Source organism: Mixophyes fleayi, chromosome 1 (genome assembly GCF_038048845.1).
Source record: "Mixophyes fleayi isolate aMixFle1 chromosome 1, aMixFle1.hap1, whole genome shotgun sequence".
In the NCBI taxonomy this organism is placed as follows: domain Eukaryota; kingdom Metazoa; phylum Chordata; class Amphibia; order Anura; family Limnodynastidae; genus Mixophyes; species Mixophyes fleayi.
Window position 1 is genome coordinate 65,276,186 of NC_134402.1, and position 19,602 is coordinate 65,295,787.

The window sequence follows — 19,602 nt, forward strand, 5'->3', positions numbered from 1 at the left end:
CCCAAATCCCCTATCCCTTCTATTCTCTATTCGTCATAACACATTTATAAATTTGAGACCCTCTGTGATCATATAAAGCTTTAGAATTATTCTATAACTGGTGAAGTCTTCATTTAATGTCATAATTGAAATATTATACACTTTATATGACTAGTTATGTTCCTTGGTTTATACATGATCTCCATTCAACTCTCCCTCCCATGTAAGCCCACCACCCATGTTCCTAATTCCCCCCTTTGCTTGTACTTCTACAAAAAAAAAAGTAAATAGAAAATGATAATCGATGGTGAGGAAATACTAAAATTTCAATAAGCGCCTGCAAATCATTTGCAAACCTCTAATTACAAGTTTTTCGCTAATTCGGGTGGTCACTATTATCATCAACATCCGCTACTTACACCTGCCCCTGACCACCCGCCCTTATTGTACATTGCCTACATTACAACACCCCCCCATCAAAAAATTTAATTGTGTGAAGGAATAGCTCAGTGTTTATATGCAATCTGTGAAAAACTATAATAGTACTGAAACATCTGCCCAGCTCACATTAATATGCCTCCTCTCTACATGCGGAAGCAGCCTCCACAAACTAGATGTAACCCAGTAGGAGGCTGCGACCGGATGGGCTTACCTTGCCACCCGGTCTGTGGGGGAAGAGGATGAAGGGATGTTACGCAGTTTATCTGGGTTGCTTTCTCACTGTGAGTAATCGACTGTTACTGCCCACTACTAGTGTCACCTGCCACCAGACACTTGCCAACTTGACAATGCCAACTGCGCAATAGTTGTAGGAGAATTTAGCTGCTACCACCAGGCTTCTTAACTGGCACCTGGAACCACTAACTTCTGGGTAGCTGGTATAGCTGCTATGGATCAGTGCTGCTGGGTAGCGGACAGAGCGTTGACACAAAAATGCTGGGTTCAAATCATGACAGCCAGGAAACGGATTAGAGTGTAAGCTCTAATCTGTTGGTCACAGGATACAGTAAGCAATAGGCGTCAGGCAGAATCTTCAAGCAGTGATGTTTATTGCTCAAGGGACCTGACAAAGACCTTTACACACTAGATAGAGGTACTAGTGATATTTTAGAAGTTCAGATGGTATAATACAGTTGAAATACAAAATATAGCTCTTTATATACTGTTTCTGTAACACATGTTGGCAGGGGGTAAACCAGTCCCCTTTCCTACCTTGCACCACAAAGTCTGAGATATTATATTCAATGTTTAGCATCAAGATTTAATATGTTCTCTACATTTGGATTTAATGCAATTTAAACTTAACAAAATTCACATCAATCTGTGATTTCCTAAATTACTTGCCATTAGGTTTCCTATTTCTCTAAGACACAGGATGAAAGGCTAACAACTCCTCCTGTGCATTCAGGCTAAAAAGATGTGTGTCACTCAAATGAAAAGGTCTAATTAGCATGGGACTTCTTTTTACAAAAAGACAAATTTCCTCTAACATGGCATAGAGATATCAATCAATACATTTACAATACAAAAATTAGTACATTTGCAATGATATACAGCAGCGCACTGTGCCATCATCCAGCCACAGAGGTACAGTGCTGAAACGTGTAAACATCACATCAATGTCCAACTACTACCCCTTTAGTACCACTTACTGTAATGAAAAAAAACTTTTTCCCCTGAAAATACTATTCGCTTTAACTTTATTTTGGATTAAATAATTCATGCAAGTGAGGGGACATTGTATTTATTACATATGTAACGTGTGTGTGTGAAGCCTTTTATTACACTGTGCACCTCCAAATGCACTTTCTGCTGTAGACTGGATCTCATCTAATACTTTTAATGGCATCCATTCAGCAGATAAGCACATTTGCAAGGCCATGCTGAGTAATGTAATGCACTTCATACAAAACAATAAAACAGGTTCCATACACACTGCATTGTATGAAATAAGATAAATATATAAAAAAAAAGTGGGCAGAGTACTCCCCTCCATACATTCTCAACAAGTGCAGTGCTAGATAGCCAGGGCTGACATGTACTATAATATTGAGACTATGGGGCATATTCAATTGTCGGCGGAAACACAGAAAATCTTGCACTCCACGCACTATTACCGTTATTACGGTAATAGTGCGTGGAAAAACCGTAATTACGGTAGTTTTCTCGCTGGATTTCAACTCGCAGCTCCCTGAGCCGCGAGCTGAAATCCAGCTAACTATTACCGTAATAACAGTAGTAATTTTAACGCAGCGGGGAATCCTGACAATTAAATATGCCCCTATGAGTGTTGGGTGCCTCGGCTATAATGTATCCAGCCCCAGGCTTGTCAACACATGGCAGGTGGCTCTAGGAATTGGAGTGCAAACACCAGTGTGTCCTCTCTACCAAAGGCTACCAAGTCCTGTGCTAAACCATACTGGGGCTTTTCCAGACCCTCTAGGGTGTGGGACTTGAGGTAATAAGATTGGAACCTCTGGAGAGGTAACATCACTTCCCAGTGTAATTGACAGAGGTCCCTAAGACACTTGCCTATTATACAAAACACAATTTTAATATAAACATTTATTGAATAAATGAAATTAAAAAATCAGCAGACTTCTTGTTTACAATTTTATTACATTTCTAAAAACATCTTTTTTTTTATGATCCATTGTAGTAGAAATGGGAACCCCATTCCCTGAAAATACCAATTAAAAAATTACCCACCCACACTTTATGACCAACCAATGCAATAAGACTATAGTTAGGAATCTAAGGGATCAAGGGGCCTGCTTGTGATTGGCTGGAAAAGGAGAGTCCCGGTCGACCAATCATGTTCACGACTGCATTAATGGTCCGACACTGCACTCCTCAACACTATGCCTTTTTTAAGTTGAATGCTGAGCAATAACCTTGGAAAGAAGTGTGCTGTGGGACTGTTGGATACTTTTGGAATCCCAGTGGATCTGGCAAACAGTGCAAGGAATGCATTCTTTTGCTTTCTTCAACTCCAATCCACATCAATTTTTTAATTTTGACTTCTTCTGGTAATTTAGACCTAGAATTATAGCCGAGGTTATGACTGAATAAGCTGACCTAGGAATTTGTGTGTCAAGCAAGGCGACACCGTTTAATACAAGGGGTTTAATTTTTTTCTATCGATAAGTGAAACTTGGATTATTTACATTCCTCTTCCAGGTGGCATTAATAAGAAATCTAATTACGAGTCCCTTGTGCTACTTGCCTTCTTTGTAATGTCAAATAAAACATTCTGGTATTTTCTATAGCAGTTTGGGTGCTGGCAGAAATGTAACATTAGGTATATAATATTGGGAAATTGTAACATTGGGTAAATAAGGTTCAGTGCATAGATTATCATATTCCCAAGGGCCCTGCCTCTCTCTCTTAATACTGCCTTAACTCCTTCCTTGCTTCTGTCTTTAAACTTCTCAAACAAGTTGTCTATAATTGTATTACCTACCTTCTCATCTCACTCCCTACTAGACCCACTCCAATCCAGTCTTTGCTCTCTCCACTGTACCGAAACAGCCCTCACTAAGGTTATTTAAGACCTTCCCCTCGTAAAATCTAAGGGACACCTCCCTTCTTATCCATCTCGGCCTCTCTGCTGCCTTTTGATAACGTTGACCACTCCTTCCTATTGCAAACTCTCAAATCTATAGGTCTCTGTAACTCTGCCATCTTCTGTTTTTCCTCTTACCTCAGTCTATAAACCTAACTTCATATCCCCCTTTCTTCCATACTCATCGAAGTTGCTCAAGGATCCATTCTTGGCCTCCTGCTCTTCGTCTGCCATACCTCCTCCCTTGGAGACCTTATCTGCTCCTCCAGTACTGCCTGTATGCCGATGACACCGAAATCTATCTTTCATCCCCTGACCTCTCCCCTTCCCTTATGTCTTGTATCTCCTGCTGTCTGTCGACCATCTCATTTTGGATGTCCTAGCGCTTCCTTAAAAATGCAAAAGACTGTAATAATTGTCTCCCTCCTCGCCCCCTCGCTTTCTGTTGAAAACACTACCCTCCTTTCTGTCTCTCAAGTCCACTGCCTAGATGTCATCCTCAACTCCTCCTCACATTCTGTCCCTGCCAAAATCATGCAACTTATACCTCCAGAATATATCCAAGATCCAGCCCTTTCTCACCACGACAGCCACCAAAACTCTTATTGACTCACTTGTAATCTTTCGCCTTGATTACTGTAACCTCTTTCTCTTTGGCCTACCCGACTTGTCCCTCTTAATTCTATCCTAAATGCTGCTGCCCGCCTTATCTTTCTCTCCTGCCTCTCCAATTTAGTGACTGCAGAGAGGGACAGCAGAGTTAAATTTAAAATACTCACCCTCATCTACAAAGCTCTAAACAGATCCCCCCTCACATCTTCAACCTCATCTCTACCTACACTCCTTCTCACCTCCTTCTCTCTGCCAGTGGCCACCACTTCACTACTTCACTCATCACCTCTTCCCACTCCGGACTCCAGGACTTCACCCAGACTGCTCCCAAGCTGTGGACTGATTTCCCACGCTCTATCAGGTTAGCCTCTACTCTCCAAGGCTTCCAGCGTGCCCTTAGGACTCATTTCTTTATTCAAGCCTATCAGCCCTCCTCCAAATGCCCTTGTCTTAGCTATCACCTCCTCTCCCCCTCTAGGAACCACCCTATATGTGTCTTCTCCTTTCCTTTAGGGTGACGAGCAGGGTCCTCTCGCCTTGTGTTCTACTATTCTATCACTCGCTGTACCTCTCGGCCTGCTTCCCATGCCCTGTTTTCTTGAGCTCAGGAGCATGCCCTGTTTTCTTGAGCTTAGGCAGGCCTACTTCATGTTGGACATTACCATCACTCTCACTCACTGTCCTGTAAATAATCTGATCTTATTCATGTGTTATCTTTGTAATTTTGTTTACTCAGTATGTTTGGTCTTTGTATGATGTTTCATGTACTATGAATTATGTTACGGATCATTGCTGTTTGTTTCTCTCATGTACGGCGCTGCAGAACTTTTGTGGTACCTTATAAATAAATAATAATAGTTCCCCAAGGTTTCACTGTACATGTATGAAATGGTGAAACACACACTGCTAACAGACTGGGCATATTTATGAGTTTTGCAGCCTAATCTTAAAAAAGCCACCAATCTTTGGCACAGGTCCGATGTAACTCTAACGGTGCCTTACGGTAAAATAGGAGGATGGATAATGAGAGAAATCATGAAAGATGCTGATCCCAGCTATAGCCTAGATAATTCCACTGTGCACGAAAAGAAGTTTCAACCCAGCCTCATTAAACGTTCTACCAGGAAATCTCCTACTTTCCATATATTAAGGTATCCATTAAATACACTGGGAGTTTGTGTGTGCAACAGTGAGCCAGTAACATGAAGACGTGTGATTTCTATATAAACATCTCCAGTGACTGCATATTCTCCGTGGCCCTTCAGTAACCTCAGTGACTCTGCAAAGAGGCACCGCATATGAGCTATGTAATCACTTTCAGGTGCTGTGCTCAACAAATTACAAATGTTGGCAACTTGTCAGAGATTGCTGGAGTCAATGGTGAGAAAAGGCATGGCTGTGATGGCAATGATAGATATTACAACAGGGCCCCACAGGGCCTGCTTTATGTCGCTTGCTCTGGACAGCTTTCATGAGAGAAGGAATTTTATAATTGCAGAGCTATGTATCAGAAGAACAGATCCCAATGGTTTTCCAGCTTTTATTTCTCTCCTGTCTTTGGCAGGAGTACAACTTTAAGCATCCTGCACTGAATAACAAGTCTGGAGCCCCTAGCTTGGATAACAGCGAGATTATTTTGTAATGTGGAAAGAGATACAGAAAAAGACACAGCTGTACAAATGAAACCATGCTGTATTATAAGTAATACGACAAAGATAATAATATGACAAACAAACAGAACATCGGAAGAACTGAAATCCAGACAATGCACAGCAAGTACGAGACAAAACCACACACAAAACAACAAAAATAAAGGGCTGCCACAACATATATTGAGAGACACACAACAGACAATGTGTAAGTCATTATAATCCTGTTTAAAATGAAGAATATCAAAGCCTGACTTTATAATGAAGTACTTGATATAGCTCAAGAGATTAACAGATGGAAGATGATTTAATGCAGATTTTGTAAACACTGCCGGGGGGGGGGGGGGGGGGTAATTTAAGAGGTCTCTAATGCATAAACACAATGAAACTTCCAGGTCTTTACAATGTACAGAAATTGTTTCTATACCGCATTTTAAACATAGCATATAATCATTCCGTATATACTGTGTATAAACACTAGTGTGACAGGATTACAGACGTTACATTGGGTACTACGTCAATGTATATGTGTTCATTAAACTCATAATAACACATGTAATACTAGTGTGTGTCATGTTCACACAACTGTTCTAATCTCAAGTTGCGACCATATTATCATATAGTGTCAATTACAATGTATTTTTCCATGCCATTCCTGTTAAACTAAAAAGTTTATTATGTGACCTACTATTTTTTAGTTTATTTTTAGTTTTAATGTCAATGGATCTCATTTACAAAGCGCATTGGACGTGCATTGCAAATCTCCTTCCTTTTGCACATTCAGATGGTCCACTCAGCACATATAAAAGTTCAAATCTACTCTCATACGCTCAGGAGATGGCTCTGCAAACTACAAAGGCGTCTAGGTTTGTAGAGAGGTGTCAACGTCGGAAGAGGGGACTGTGCAAAAGTGTAAACGTCACATCAGAAGTCCAACCTTCTACTACTCCTTTCATTAAATAAAAATGTTATTTTATCTGCTAAAATACTGATCGTTTAGCCTAATTTTTGTCTTAAAATTATCCATGAGACAGAGGGGACATCAGGACTGTCTTTATTACATGTGACACTTTAGTGTATCTGAAGAGTTTCTTTACATTTGGCATGGTGTGCCGCAAAATGTGCTTCTCCACCACAGTGATGCTAGAAGGTGAAAATGCATCCAATTAGAAAAATATTCACGCCAGCTCTCGAGTCCTCACGCAGAGTGTCAGAGGCTGTGTAAAAGGATGGGGTGTGAAATCCCTTCAGTGGAAATGCCGACACATATCCTGTCAAAACGAAAATGCTGATTTCTTTGGTAACCGTTTGTGTACCGACAGTTTGCAGGTTTGGCGGCTGGATTGACGCTGGATCCCCGCTGCCAGCACAAGCTTTTAGGTGTTTTGGGAGGAGAGGGGGGGGGGGGTAGTTTTAGCCATTTATATAACTGTTTTCATTGTTTTTTTTATAAGTGTTTGTGGCCAGCATGACTCTCTGGCATTGTTTGTTAAAATCGACATTTCTTCGGTCGGCAATCACATTGTCATATTTTCAGCATGTAGGCATTATGGATGTGTCAGCATTTATCCTGTCAACATTTTCGTGTTGACAAGATAAGTGTCGGCATTTCCACCACCAGGATTTCGAAACCCAACCCTTATGGAGCACATTTTGAGGCACACCGTGCCAAACTCTTCAGACACACTAAAGTGTCACATGTAATGAAGTCCTGATGTCCCCTTGGTGTCCTCTCTATAAAGGAATCTCATTTGTGCAGTACTCCACAAAACTAAGCAGCACATAGATGAGCCTGCTCCATATTTCATATTTAGCAAGAAGCACCGACACTCCTCCCAACTCCTCTTATCTGGCGATGCAAACTTAATCTTCACCGCAAGTGGCTCCATCTTGCTGCTATGTAGGCTCCCATGTGCTAAATGAGGCACATGGCACCAAAGAAGATTCTGCACTACTCTTCGGACATTTTGCACTTTGTAAATGAGTCCCGCTGTTTCTGTTCTGTATTTCACTTTAGGACTTTCGAAATGTGCCCTATGGTGATTAGTACGTATTTTGTGCTTAAAGTGTTCGCCTGCAATTTTGTTTTTAATGAGCAATGAGAATATAAGCAGGCAGGTAGTTTTACCATGTGCAATAGGTGTTTTCTTAGTTGTTAAAACACATGTGAAACAAAGCATTTGGCCTTGTTTCTATAGATCATAGAGCTGATAGCAGAAATACTGAAAGGACAACTCAAAATTTAAAGTGCAAAACTAGTTTCTTTTAAAGATAAATGGTTGCCAACAACTTCTACTTTGTGACTCATGATACATTATTGATGGATATTCGATATACAACTCCAGTAAATTATTATAACTAACCTGGATGAGCTGGGCTGCAATTTCCGGTGTACCGTTGCGCACATCATGACCATTAATTGCTAAAACCCGATCATTCTCGTGCAAGTAACCATCTCGAGCCGCCACTCCTCCTTCCAATAAATTAAAAATAAATATTCCAGGTTCATCACGCTTCCGGACCAGCTTTATCCCAAGCTGCACATCTTGGCTGCTTTTGCTTAACACAACATGTATGCTGTCATCCCGAGTGGTGTGTGTGTCTGTGACGATTCCATTGCTCCTACATTTATACCTCTGCTCTCTGAGAACTGTGAGCTTCAACACCTGACATGCCTGTCTGAGGATGGAAAGAGCATAGGTGTGAGGGGTATTACTGATGTCGATGCCATTGACCTGTGAGACAAAAACAAAACACAAGAAGCAATAGGTTTTGTGCTTGTTAAAGAGCTAGGCAAAAGAAGAAACCCAGGAAAGCTTTGTAACTGCTTTTTAGAAAAGGTTTAGTTTGGCCACATAATTGTAGTCAACCCCATACAGGTGGACAGATTTATGGAAAATACTAATTACAAATTAGGTCTTTGAATGCATTACCCATTGCTCTATATATATTCAGAAAATGGCAACACAAGCAAGCATGCCAACCAGTACCTACAAACACACTGATTCACACTTAAGGAAGCTCATTGAGGCAGGGTAGGGTTTTCTTTTCAACAAATGAGGTGCTTTACAGACAACTTCACTAAAACACTGTAACTGTAGGTTGGGGAGAGCTTTAAGCTACTCTATAGGGACAATATGTAAATATGTCAAGTCTCTTCTGAAAAATTGTGGCTTATTTGCACATTTTTCCTACTCTGCAGCTTAAAAGTCTACCTAACCTATTTCATCGTTTAGTTGAAAGAAAAGCACACTCACCAGATCCAGAGGGATAACATTGTATATAAACAGACATAGCTGGTATTCTGTAAAATCAGATTAGTTTACTGCTTCACTACCTATATAAGAGAATATTCTCCCGGGTTGCAGGTTGTAAAGGATAGGGTTATCATACAGCATGCAACAATGTATACTCCATTAAAATGTGAATTGATCGATCAACTACAGTGATTTTAACATGTATATAAAATACTAAACATGCTTTGTTGAAAACATCTCTATTTAATAAATGCTGAACGCATCTTTTTCATAGTTATGGACATCCAGGTGGCACAGTTGCTAACATCTCATGACAAATGCAAAATTATATTTCCTGGTCAATTAAATTATCATGGCATATTGTGGCATGGTATTTACACACAAGCTCAAATTCAGACCACCTCTGTATTTCTTCCTATTGACATAATTTGAGTTTTTATTATATATCTCCCTGGGGACATAGCGGGATTAAGGGGGATTCACCTGGGCACATGCCCCGAGTCCACACTCTCTCAGAGGGCCCACCGAGCCAGGCTCTGTATGGCTCTTTTTGCTGCCCCCTTAATCAGAGTGTGTCTGTCAGCCAGAGGATGGGGTAATCACAGAGGGGGCTAGGGATCACGGACATGGAAGGGGGGGGGGGGGGTTGTGGCGAGTGATTACCAACATGGAAGGGGGGGGGGGTTGTGGGGAGTGCTCATGGACACGGGGAGGGAAAGCCAGTGCTCATGGACACGGGGAGGGAAAGCCAGTGCTCATGAACACGGGGAGGGAAAGCCAGTGCTCATGAACACGGGGAGGGGAAGCCAGTGCTCATGGACACGGGGAGGGGAAGCCAGTGCTCATGGACACGGGGAGGGGGGGGGGGGCGAGTGCTCATGGACACGGGGAGGGGGGGGCGAGTGATCAAGGACACGGAGGGGGGGGCGAGTGATCAAGGACACGGAGGGGGGGGCGAGTGATCAAGGACAAGGAGGGGGGGGCGAGTGATCAAGGACAAGGAGGGGGGGGCGAGTGATCAAGGACAAGGAGGGGGGGGGCGAGTGATCAAGGACAAGGAGGGGGGGGCGAGTGATCAAGGACACGGAGGGAGGGCGAGTGATCAAGGACACGGAGGGAGGGCGAGTGATCAAGGACACGGAGGGAGGGCGAGTGATCAAGGACACGGAGGGAGGGCGAGTGATCAAGGACACGGAGGGAGGGCGAGTGATCAAGGACACGGAGGGGGCGGGTGATCAAGGACACGAGGGGGGATGATCATGGACATGGAAGGGGATGATCATGGACATGGAAGGGGGTGATTATGGACATGGAAGGGGGTGATCATGGACATGGAAGGGCAGGGGCGGGCTGGGTCGGGGGGCCGCGTCAGATGCGGCCGCGTCAGCGCACAGGTGGCCGCATCACATGACAGGGGATGCGGCCGCGTCATCAATGATGCGGCCGCGCATCCCTTTTCATGTGATGCGGCCGCCTGTGTGCCCCCCGGCCACGCCTCTCCCAGCCCGCACCTGTGGAAGGGGGTGATCATGGAGAAGGTGAACATGGACATGGAGAGGGTGATCATGGACATGGAGAGGGGTGACCACGGACATGGAGAGGGGTGACCACGGACATGGAGAGGGGTGACCACGGACATGGAGAGGGGTGTAATTTGGCACCACAGGAAGGGAAACCATGATGATGAGAAGGGGGTTGAGGATGTTAAGTCGGTGGGAAATGAGGAGTGAGAGGGAAGACAGAGAATGTGCTTACTGGGGATAGAGGATTAAGATGAAGAAGATGGTTGAGGAGTGGGATGTGGCGATTTAAATGAAGAACAGAGAAGTATGATGTGCTCAGACCTGGAGTTTCTATTTATTGCAGACCCTCTCTCCATGCCCCAGGAAGAAGCATTTCTAAAAATGGGCATTATAAAAAAATGTAAATGATTACTGCCACTCATTCCATTAGCTCTACTTCAAGTTAGCTCTGTTGCCTTGCCACATATCCACGCCTGGTAGTGCTTAGCTGGACTAGGATGCTAGGGATAACCAATATATACAATACATACATATAGTAAGATAATTTGATAATTATATGTGTCACTTGACATGAAGGAGGGCGAGCTGTCCAAATGCAGACTGCAAGAGAGGCCAAAATAAGAGTCTGTTACAGCTCGGATGTGGAGTTAAGGGTTCTTAATGTAATGTGGGTAGGAGGTGGGCTATTAATTTATTGGTGGAGTTTAGGTGGGGACTAATTATTTAATGGCGTGAGCTATTAATTTATTCATGTGGTGATGGTAGGGTATTTAATGTGGGGCTGAGTTTGGAGAGAAGGAAGACTATTTATTAAATGTTAATATGAATTATTTAATGTTGGCAATGATTTTGGGAAATGGATTTATTTATTACATGTAAATGCTATCAATTTATTGTCGGGCTGTTTGGTGAGGAGTGAAATAAGTTTATTTATTAAATGTGTACACTATTTAATGTTGGGGCTGGTTGGGGAAAATAGTTATATTATTAAATGTGAATACTATCCATTTTATTTAAATTCAAAATTTGGAGCTGGTTGCAGGGAGAGAGGCCTAATTATTAAAGGGGTGCTATTGATTTATTACCGGGGCTGTTTGGGGATTCCTAAATTTTAAGAGCCTGTCTTTTTTCCCAAATAGGGCCTCCAACATTCCAGGATCCAGACAAGCAGCAACTGAGCTTAAAACACCAGCAGCCGCAGGTGGTGAAAGTGACAAGAACAGGTAGGAGAGAGCAGGACAGTCTGCCAACTGTCCTGAATCTGGTGGGGCAGTCCCGAATATGGATGACTGTCTCAATCAGGATTTGATCTGACTACAAAGATAGTTGGGAGGTATGTCCCACTTACACTGTACAGAGCTGCATGTACCTAACAGTAATGCACACTATGTTGCCTGTTTATTTATTTTAAATTATAGTCATATTACACAATAGCCCCACCCCCACGGTCTTAAGTGCCCCGGGCCCCCCAGAACCCTAATCTAGCTCTGCCAGGGGGAATACTGTTGTGACAATACTTTGTAACATATATGGGTGATACTGAACTACGATGCATAACTTTGTTACTACCACTTACTATTATACCTGTTTCCTACATACGGTGGAGGCAGCCATTTTGTATAACTGAAACATTATTCATGAAAACAGCCTAGTAAGACTAATGTCATCACTATAGTATGTCCCAACGACATCACTAATTACTAGTGACTTGACAGGCTGAACATTGGTTCAGTCCATAAAAAGGCTAACTCCACTGTGTATGTCTGTGTTTTTGGTCTGGTGATTACCAACAATCTCTGGAACCATACGTTTACCTCTGTCATGACACGGAGTGTTCTGGGTTATTACTTTGATTGCCTTGCTAGTACTATAATTTCCCCACCTAGATGTATACAGATAGGACATTATAGGGGCTGGGGCCTTGGAGTACTGAAGTGAGAAACGGGGGCACATGCACAGATAGTGATAGTTGATCGGGGCTGGGATGGATGAAAAGACTTGCTGACAAACAATAAACTATATCCATATGTCTATAACCCTTCTGAAGCTGTAAAATAGTTTTTAAAGTCAATTTAATAGTGAAGGACACTTTCCTTGACACGAACCAGTTAAACAGTACACTCGCTAACCTTAAACTCACCTGCCCCCATGCACTCATACTTTCCATGTGTATTAACTTTCAAATTAGCTAGGTTTCATTCTCTCTGTCGGACGAATGTATCACAGAAAATCTGAGCAGTCAGCAAATTTGGAAGACACAAAGCCACTCATGCCTCACATACTAGAATGATTAAAGACAGGTTTTATAAGGCTTCAAATCCCATGGAAAAAATTATGACTGCGTTAAATATGAAAAGGTTTCAGGGAACCCAGATGAACCTTTTTTTTGTTCTTCAATAAATTTGTGTCATGCAATAAGTATGTAAAATCTTGTGCCAAGCTTTTGTTTGGGGTTTTTAGATCAGAAACCAAGATGAGTTGCAATAAAATGTATGTGTGCTTCTTGCAGAAGTAACGAGTTCCAGAATGCTTTGGGACCACAATCAGCATTAGCTACTAACAGTACATTACTTGCTATATCAGAAGTGTCCAAACTCAGTACTAAAGGGCTACCAACAGGTCATGTTTTCTGGATTTCTGTCTGTAGAAACCGTTGTGATAATTACTGAACCTGTCAAATAGATTAACTAACCTATGCATGAAATCCTGAAAACATGAACTGTTGGTAGCCCTTGAGTACTGAGTTTGGACACCTCTGCACTAGATCACATAGAGGTGGATGAATTCTCACTGATAGTGGAGTATAAGAGGTAACAAAGAAATTATTTGCAAGGAGATGGCAATGTGATATTACAGTCCCAACTAACTGATGTTACTAAAGACTAAAGGCTTTAAATGCAAAAATTACCCTTTTACATATTTTAAGCAAATATGTTTTTATGAATGTAAAGGCAGCCTTTAGGTACTGCGGATCATCTGACATCATGAAGTAATGGGTCAAAACAATAAATAATTATTATAGTTTGGGCACTATTCATGGATTCTAGTCAAGTGACATTCTGCAAAATCTGACACAATGAGCATGTCAAGGGGTAAATAAACAATGCACAACTGTAGCGATCAGCAACCCCAAAATCTGTAAAGTATTAACACAAGAATGAAAGTTGCACTCGCTAAACAGGTAACTATGAGGTGGTGGATGGTGAATACATATAACACCACTAAGAATGAGAAAAAAAAAGTCTACTGGGAGCCTCACCCCCATATGGGGACTGGCAGAGTATGCTGAGAGTTGTAGCTCATTAATAGATGTAGCAGTTATTGTGTGATGCCCAAGTCACATGTTTAGTGTATATCATGGAAGAAAACATAAAAGGCAGACACAGATTCTGAGGTCAGAGCAGGATGAAGGCATCTTGCTGGGAAGAGAGCCTGGAGCTAGTACCAGCATAAATAAAACTAGCATTTGTATTGACTTCTATGTCTGCATCAATGTGGAGCACACACAGACTACATACAGACCAGTTTTTCTTCTGATCCTTCCAGAGTTTAAATGACCAGATGTGTACACAAAACTCAACACATTACCACAAACTAGACAATGAAAAGGGATGGAAAAAAAACAAGCAAACAAAAACATTGAAGTAAATGTCCCTAACATAAGCATTTTAATTATCCTTCAATCACATTATTTTGTTATTTATTGCTGTACACAAGTAACTGATCAACTTAAGTGAGTATTCATATGCAACCTGCATAATAATGCTTTATGGTTGTATTGCTGGTTTAATGCCCATATCATGTGTATTTACTTTATGACAAATATTTCTAGGATGATGAACACTACATAGTTAAAGTGAATATCAGATGTCTATTATTTTAAGGATTTCATGTCGTATTTAATGCATACTGGGCAAACTATACTGATGACAATGCAGAACATTTGGATTACATTAGCTTTCAATAGAGGTCCTCTAAAGCAGTCATGTAAGGGCATGTCAATTCATATATGACATAGAAATGAAATTGAGAAATAAATTTTTAGATTATGATCTAACCGCAGTTCCCCATGACTATTTAATAAGTAAAAGAATCTGAACACCTTCCTGATAAATCAGGCTAAAAGGCCCTTTGATGAAAAAATATTTTTAATGCTAAAATAGAACAAAGATAGTTAAAATTTACTAACACACAAGTGAAACAAAATATATGAATGACTTTATAAAGTACCTGTTTAAAGTGTGAGTTCTGGTGTAATCGCTTATAATCTGTCAGTTCTTAAATGTTCATTAGAAAGGCTTGTTCACTGTAAGAAGTTGTGCGTTATAAGGAATAACCCCCTTGTTAAATTTCAACTCCGGGGGGGTAAATACATTAAATTTCAGATTTTGCAAGTCGCCGATGTTCTGCGACTTTTGCAGGGGAAATTTCAAATGGCAATGTCTTTAAAGGCAAAAACCTGCCTTTAAAAACCATTGCCGTTTTAAATTTCCCCTGCAAAGCCGCGGAATGTTGTTGAATTGCAAAAGCCGCAGTTTAATACATTTATCACCCGGAATATTTTTAAATTAACTCTGTTTTCTGCCACTTCTCACCCCCCAAACAAGATGCCTAGGCTTTAATAATTATAGGCATACCCCCGTAAATAACTAACAACAATGCTCTTCGGTTAACTGCTAAAATGGATTTAGGCCTCTAAAACACCCAATAAATAACATAATAATCTTACCCATCTCTCTATGTTACAAAAGTAAATAATGGATAATGCATATACAACTTACCTTTAAGATCATGTCTCCTGAAAGAAGCCTCCCATCTCGAGCAATGACCCCATCTTGATATATATGTTGTATGATGATGTGGGTCAAAGGTGTTTCATTTCCACCCACGATTCTAATGCCGAGACATTCACTGGGATTGGATCGATTGATTTTAATACAAGTAATTTCTCCATCCGGAATAAGGTGAGAGAGATTCGGCAATACTGGGAATCATAAATATCCATTATTAGAACTTTTGTTAGAACGCTGCTAATGTTGAAATGTTCATACTGTGACTACAATCTGACAGTGCTCTAATCATCTGCCATGAAATTTAGTATACAGTGAACACAAGCAGAATTCAAAGAAAATCTGAACTGAGGATGGCCTGGTTTTTCGATTTTAAAAATAGAAACCATTTAGCATAACGCAGAAACTTGGGTCATTCATGTAAAACATTGAACCACCTTTGAACATTCTCATGAGTAAAATTAATCCAGTTATAATCTTGTATGATAAGAAAATAATACTGTGAGCTTTGGAAAGATTGGTAACAAGAAGTACTAAGCAAATACCAAATAGGAAAAAAATGCAACTATTTTAAATTTACTAAAAAGACAGATAATGTTTACATCCATTACAAGATCCATTTGTCCAATTACTTTTGAAAAGCCACCAGAGACTTTGAGCATAAGCATGTGCCCAGGCACACCCTACTGAAGCGGTGGCCATCCTACATCTCTTTGCATCTATAAATGTAGCAGATTGCAGCATGGTGCTCTGTTCACTGGCAGGGACCCAAGTCAGCTGCTCCCAATTTGATTGAAAACCCAGAGCAACTGACTTCCACATCATGTGACCCCCTTTGCACAATGCAGGGAGGTCACAGTGAGAAAGCTCATCAAATGAAGAGAGGAGGGGGAGGAGAGAATGTAGTGTACTGTCCCTCCTTCGTGTGCATGGGCTCCAGCAGTAAAGTTAAGTGGAAGAGATGTGAGAAGTCTGTAAGGGGCATGTGGTGAAATCTGATGCCAACTGGAAAGGACTTTTAGCATGTGCGAGGGAAAATGGGCAAGCAAGGGGCATGATGGAAGGTCTGATGGCATGTGGGGAGGGGGTGATAGAATGTGGAGAGGCCTGAGGGGCATGTAAGGGTATTAGATGGCATGTGGAGAGGTCTGATGGTATATAGAGAGCTTGTGGGAAGATCTTAAGACTCATTTCTTTATTCAAGTCTATCAATCCTCCTCCTAACTCCCTTGTCCTGGCTCTCTCCCCCAGCTAGTACCACCCTATTTGTGTCTCCCCCTTCCCTTTAGGATGTAAGCTCTCATGAGCAGGGCCCTCTTTCCTTTTGTGTTCCTTCTACTATTCCATCACCCTCTGTACCTCTTGGCCTGCTTCGCTAGCCCTGTTTTCGGCCTACTTCTCGCTGACTTCTACTATTCGTTTCACTATCTGTCACAGAAATTATCTGATTTGCTTTACCTTGTTACCTGTGTTTGTATATATTTTTGTTCTTTCTGTATCCTGTTGTGTCTTGGCTCTCTGTTTTCTGTATATGTAATGTACGGCACTGCGGACCCTTTGTGGCGCCTAATAAATTCAAGATAATAAAAAATAATAATCTGAAGACATATGGAGAGGTCTGATGGAATGTGGGAAGGTCTGATGGGAATGTAAGGGGCATGTGGGGGTATTAGATGGCATTTGGAAAGGTCTGATGCTATATAGGGAGCATGTGGGGAGATCTGAAGACATATAGAGAGGTCTGATGGGCATGAGGAGCATGTGTCGAGGTCTGAGAGGCATATTGGCCATTACTTCTGTTTACAATTATTACTTCCATTACATTCCTTGTGTACGTGTGTATTTGGGTGCAGGGGGAAGGGCATGAGGTAAGGTGAGGTTGAAGGAAAGGAGAGTGGGAAAGCTAACTTGGAGAAACTAGAGATGGAACAGTAGCGGAAGAAGACAAGGTCAAGGGAGTGCCCATCACAGTGGGTATGAGATGAGGTCCACTGGGAGAGACCAAAAGAAGTAAGTGAAAGAAGTTTAATGACAGAAGAGACAGTGGGATTATCAATGGGAATGTTGACATCACTTAGTATGAGTGTAGGTAAAGGATAGAAAATAAGTGAGTCATGGTGCATAGTTGTCAAGGTATTGGGAAACTGCACCTGGGGGACGATAAATGACAGCAACACGAAGGTGGAGAGGATAAAATGGAGGGATAGTATGGACTTCACAAGAAGAGAATGAGAGGGAAGGTTCAGAGGGTATGACTTGGAAGGTGCAGCTTGGAGAGAGTAGAATGCCTACTCCACCACCTTGTCTGTTTCTGGGTCTGGGAGTGTGGCTGAAGGAGAGTCCCCCATAGGAGAGAGCTGCAGGGGATGTAGTGTCAGAGGAGGTGAGCCAGGTTTCTGTAATGGCAAGGAGGTTGAGGGATTTATAAATGAATAGATCATGGATGGATGTAAGTTTGTTAAACAGATCTTGCGTTCCATAGTGCGCAAGATAAGGGAAGAGAGGGTAGTGGAGATATGTGGAAAAGGTTGGTAGGATTGGAAGTACGGGACATGCAAAGAGGATTTGTGGATGTGAGGTTTATTTCTGTTTATATAGGCTGGTGAGTGTCGTGGGTGCAGGAGACATAACAGTTCATGTGTACCAACTAGTGAGGAGGGAAGTAGTGAAGGGGAAATCATAATCGGAGAGGGAGGACTAGGATGATGGAGAAAGGAAAGGAGATTGGGGAGACGTATGGTGAAAGTAAATAGGAGAGACTAAACTGAGTAGGTGCATGATGGAGAGATGTGAATGAATGTGTGTTAGGGTAGGTAATGAGAGAGTAGAAAGGAACAATTGATCCAAATTGTGTGGGGCAATGGAAGAGGTGAAGGATACTTCACCACCCATTGGCTGGGGTTAATGGAGTAGGCAGTTTCTGCCTCTCTGACACAACGAGGTCCAGGAGGATGCTGACAGTTGGGTGCGGAGGGTCCAGCAGTCAAACAGAGATAGTAACAGCAAACACAACTGAGCTCAGCGAGTAGCTGAACAGATGCTGAAACAGCAATGACAGTTGCGCTCTGTGGGTCCCACAGCTGGACAGAGATGGTAGTTATACATCTTGAGATATGCTTGGATTTGAATACAGTTGAAACTATACAGATTCTGTGCTCTTTTTAAAAACGCAACTTCTGTGTAAGTTAGTTTTGGGCATGAACCAGACTCTGTATGAATTCAATGTTTGCCCAGAAACAAATAAAATTAAAAAATCCTTAAAGCCTCTCCAAAGGCACAGATGATGCCTTTTACTTAGACAATCAAATGCATGCACATAATGAACAATAGAACCTTAGGATGACACTTCACATATACCAAGATATATTGATCATTTTAAAAGCAAATATTTTAATTCTGTACAACCATGATTGCTTTAATGGAAATATTGGTCTTAATTATAATACAGCTTTCCAAATAAACCCGGCACGCAGGGGGAACCCCTTAGGGGTGTATATTCTACAGGACCACCCATGTTTGATGACCCAAGAAGCTTACACACAAGATTGGAATAACTAGTGGGAACCAGCAATGGGTTTCGGCATGAAGGCAGTGAAAAGCTGCAGTGTTATCAATCAGAGATGTAAATAATATTGAATTATTTTTCTTTTAACTAAAACAATTGTTTAAATATTCAAACGTTTAACCATGTGTTTAATTGAGCTCTTCTAACCCCCTCAAAATTTTACCCTTTGAAACCACCTCAAAGTTATACATAAACTTGTGTACTGTGCATTTCAAGAGTTTAGAAGACTAATAATATGTAGACATGGGTATTTGTTGGTGTGTACCACATCAGGAAATGTGAGAGGTACTAAAAACAATGGGCCTCATTTACAAAGCGTGAAACGGGCGAGGGGAAGTGCAAAATTCTCTCTGGTGGTGCAAATGTACCTAGATTTCCACCAAACTTTTAGAGATGTTCCTTGATGTGTGGAGGGGGCACACAGACATTTCCCCTACACAAAAGAACCTGCTTTTTACATCAGCTCTGCTGGAAACGTGGTCGTATCCTATACTTGTGCCTAACGTTTGCACTTCGGCAGGGAAGTGCATTTACATACTGCCCAAGTGTCACGATTTAGGCAAGATAGTTCAGATTTGAGGTGACTGTCCCACCAGTCGGAATCTTTGACTCGCCTGCCAGGAAGTTGAGAGGTATGTTCTTGCTCACAAAGGCACGCGAGC

General features: G+C 41.7%; 1 protein-coding gene across 4 annotated transcripts in view; it reads right to left on the minus strand.

Annotated features, from left to right (window-relative positions):
• LNX1 (ligand of numb-protein X 1) overlaps positions 1–19,602 on the minus strand; it is a 187,994-nt gene that overhangs the window by 80,374 nt on the left and 88,018 nt on the right. For all 4 annotated transcript variants that reach the window (XM_075195673.1, XM_075195683.1, XM_075195662.1 and 1 more), the window contains 2 exons: positions 15,367–15,569; positions 8,169–8,540 (listed from right to left, as the gene is read on the minus strand). In XM_075195673.1, the coding sequence (XP_075051774.1) occupies positions 8,169–8,540; positions 15,367–15,569 (575 nt within the window). The remainder of the gene's footprint in view (positions 1–8,168; positions 8,541–15,366; positions 15,570–19,602) is intronic.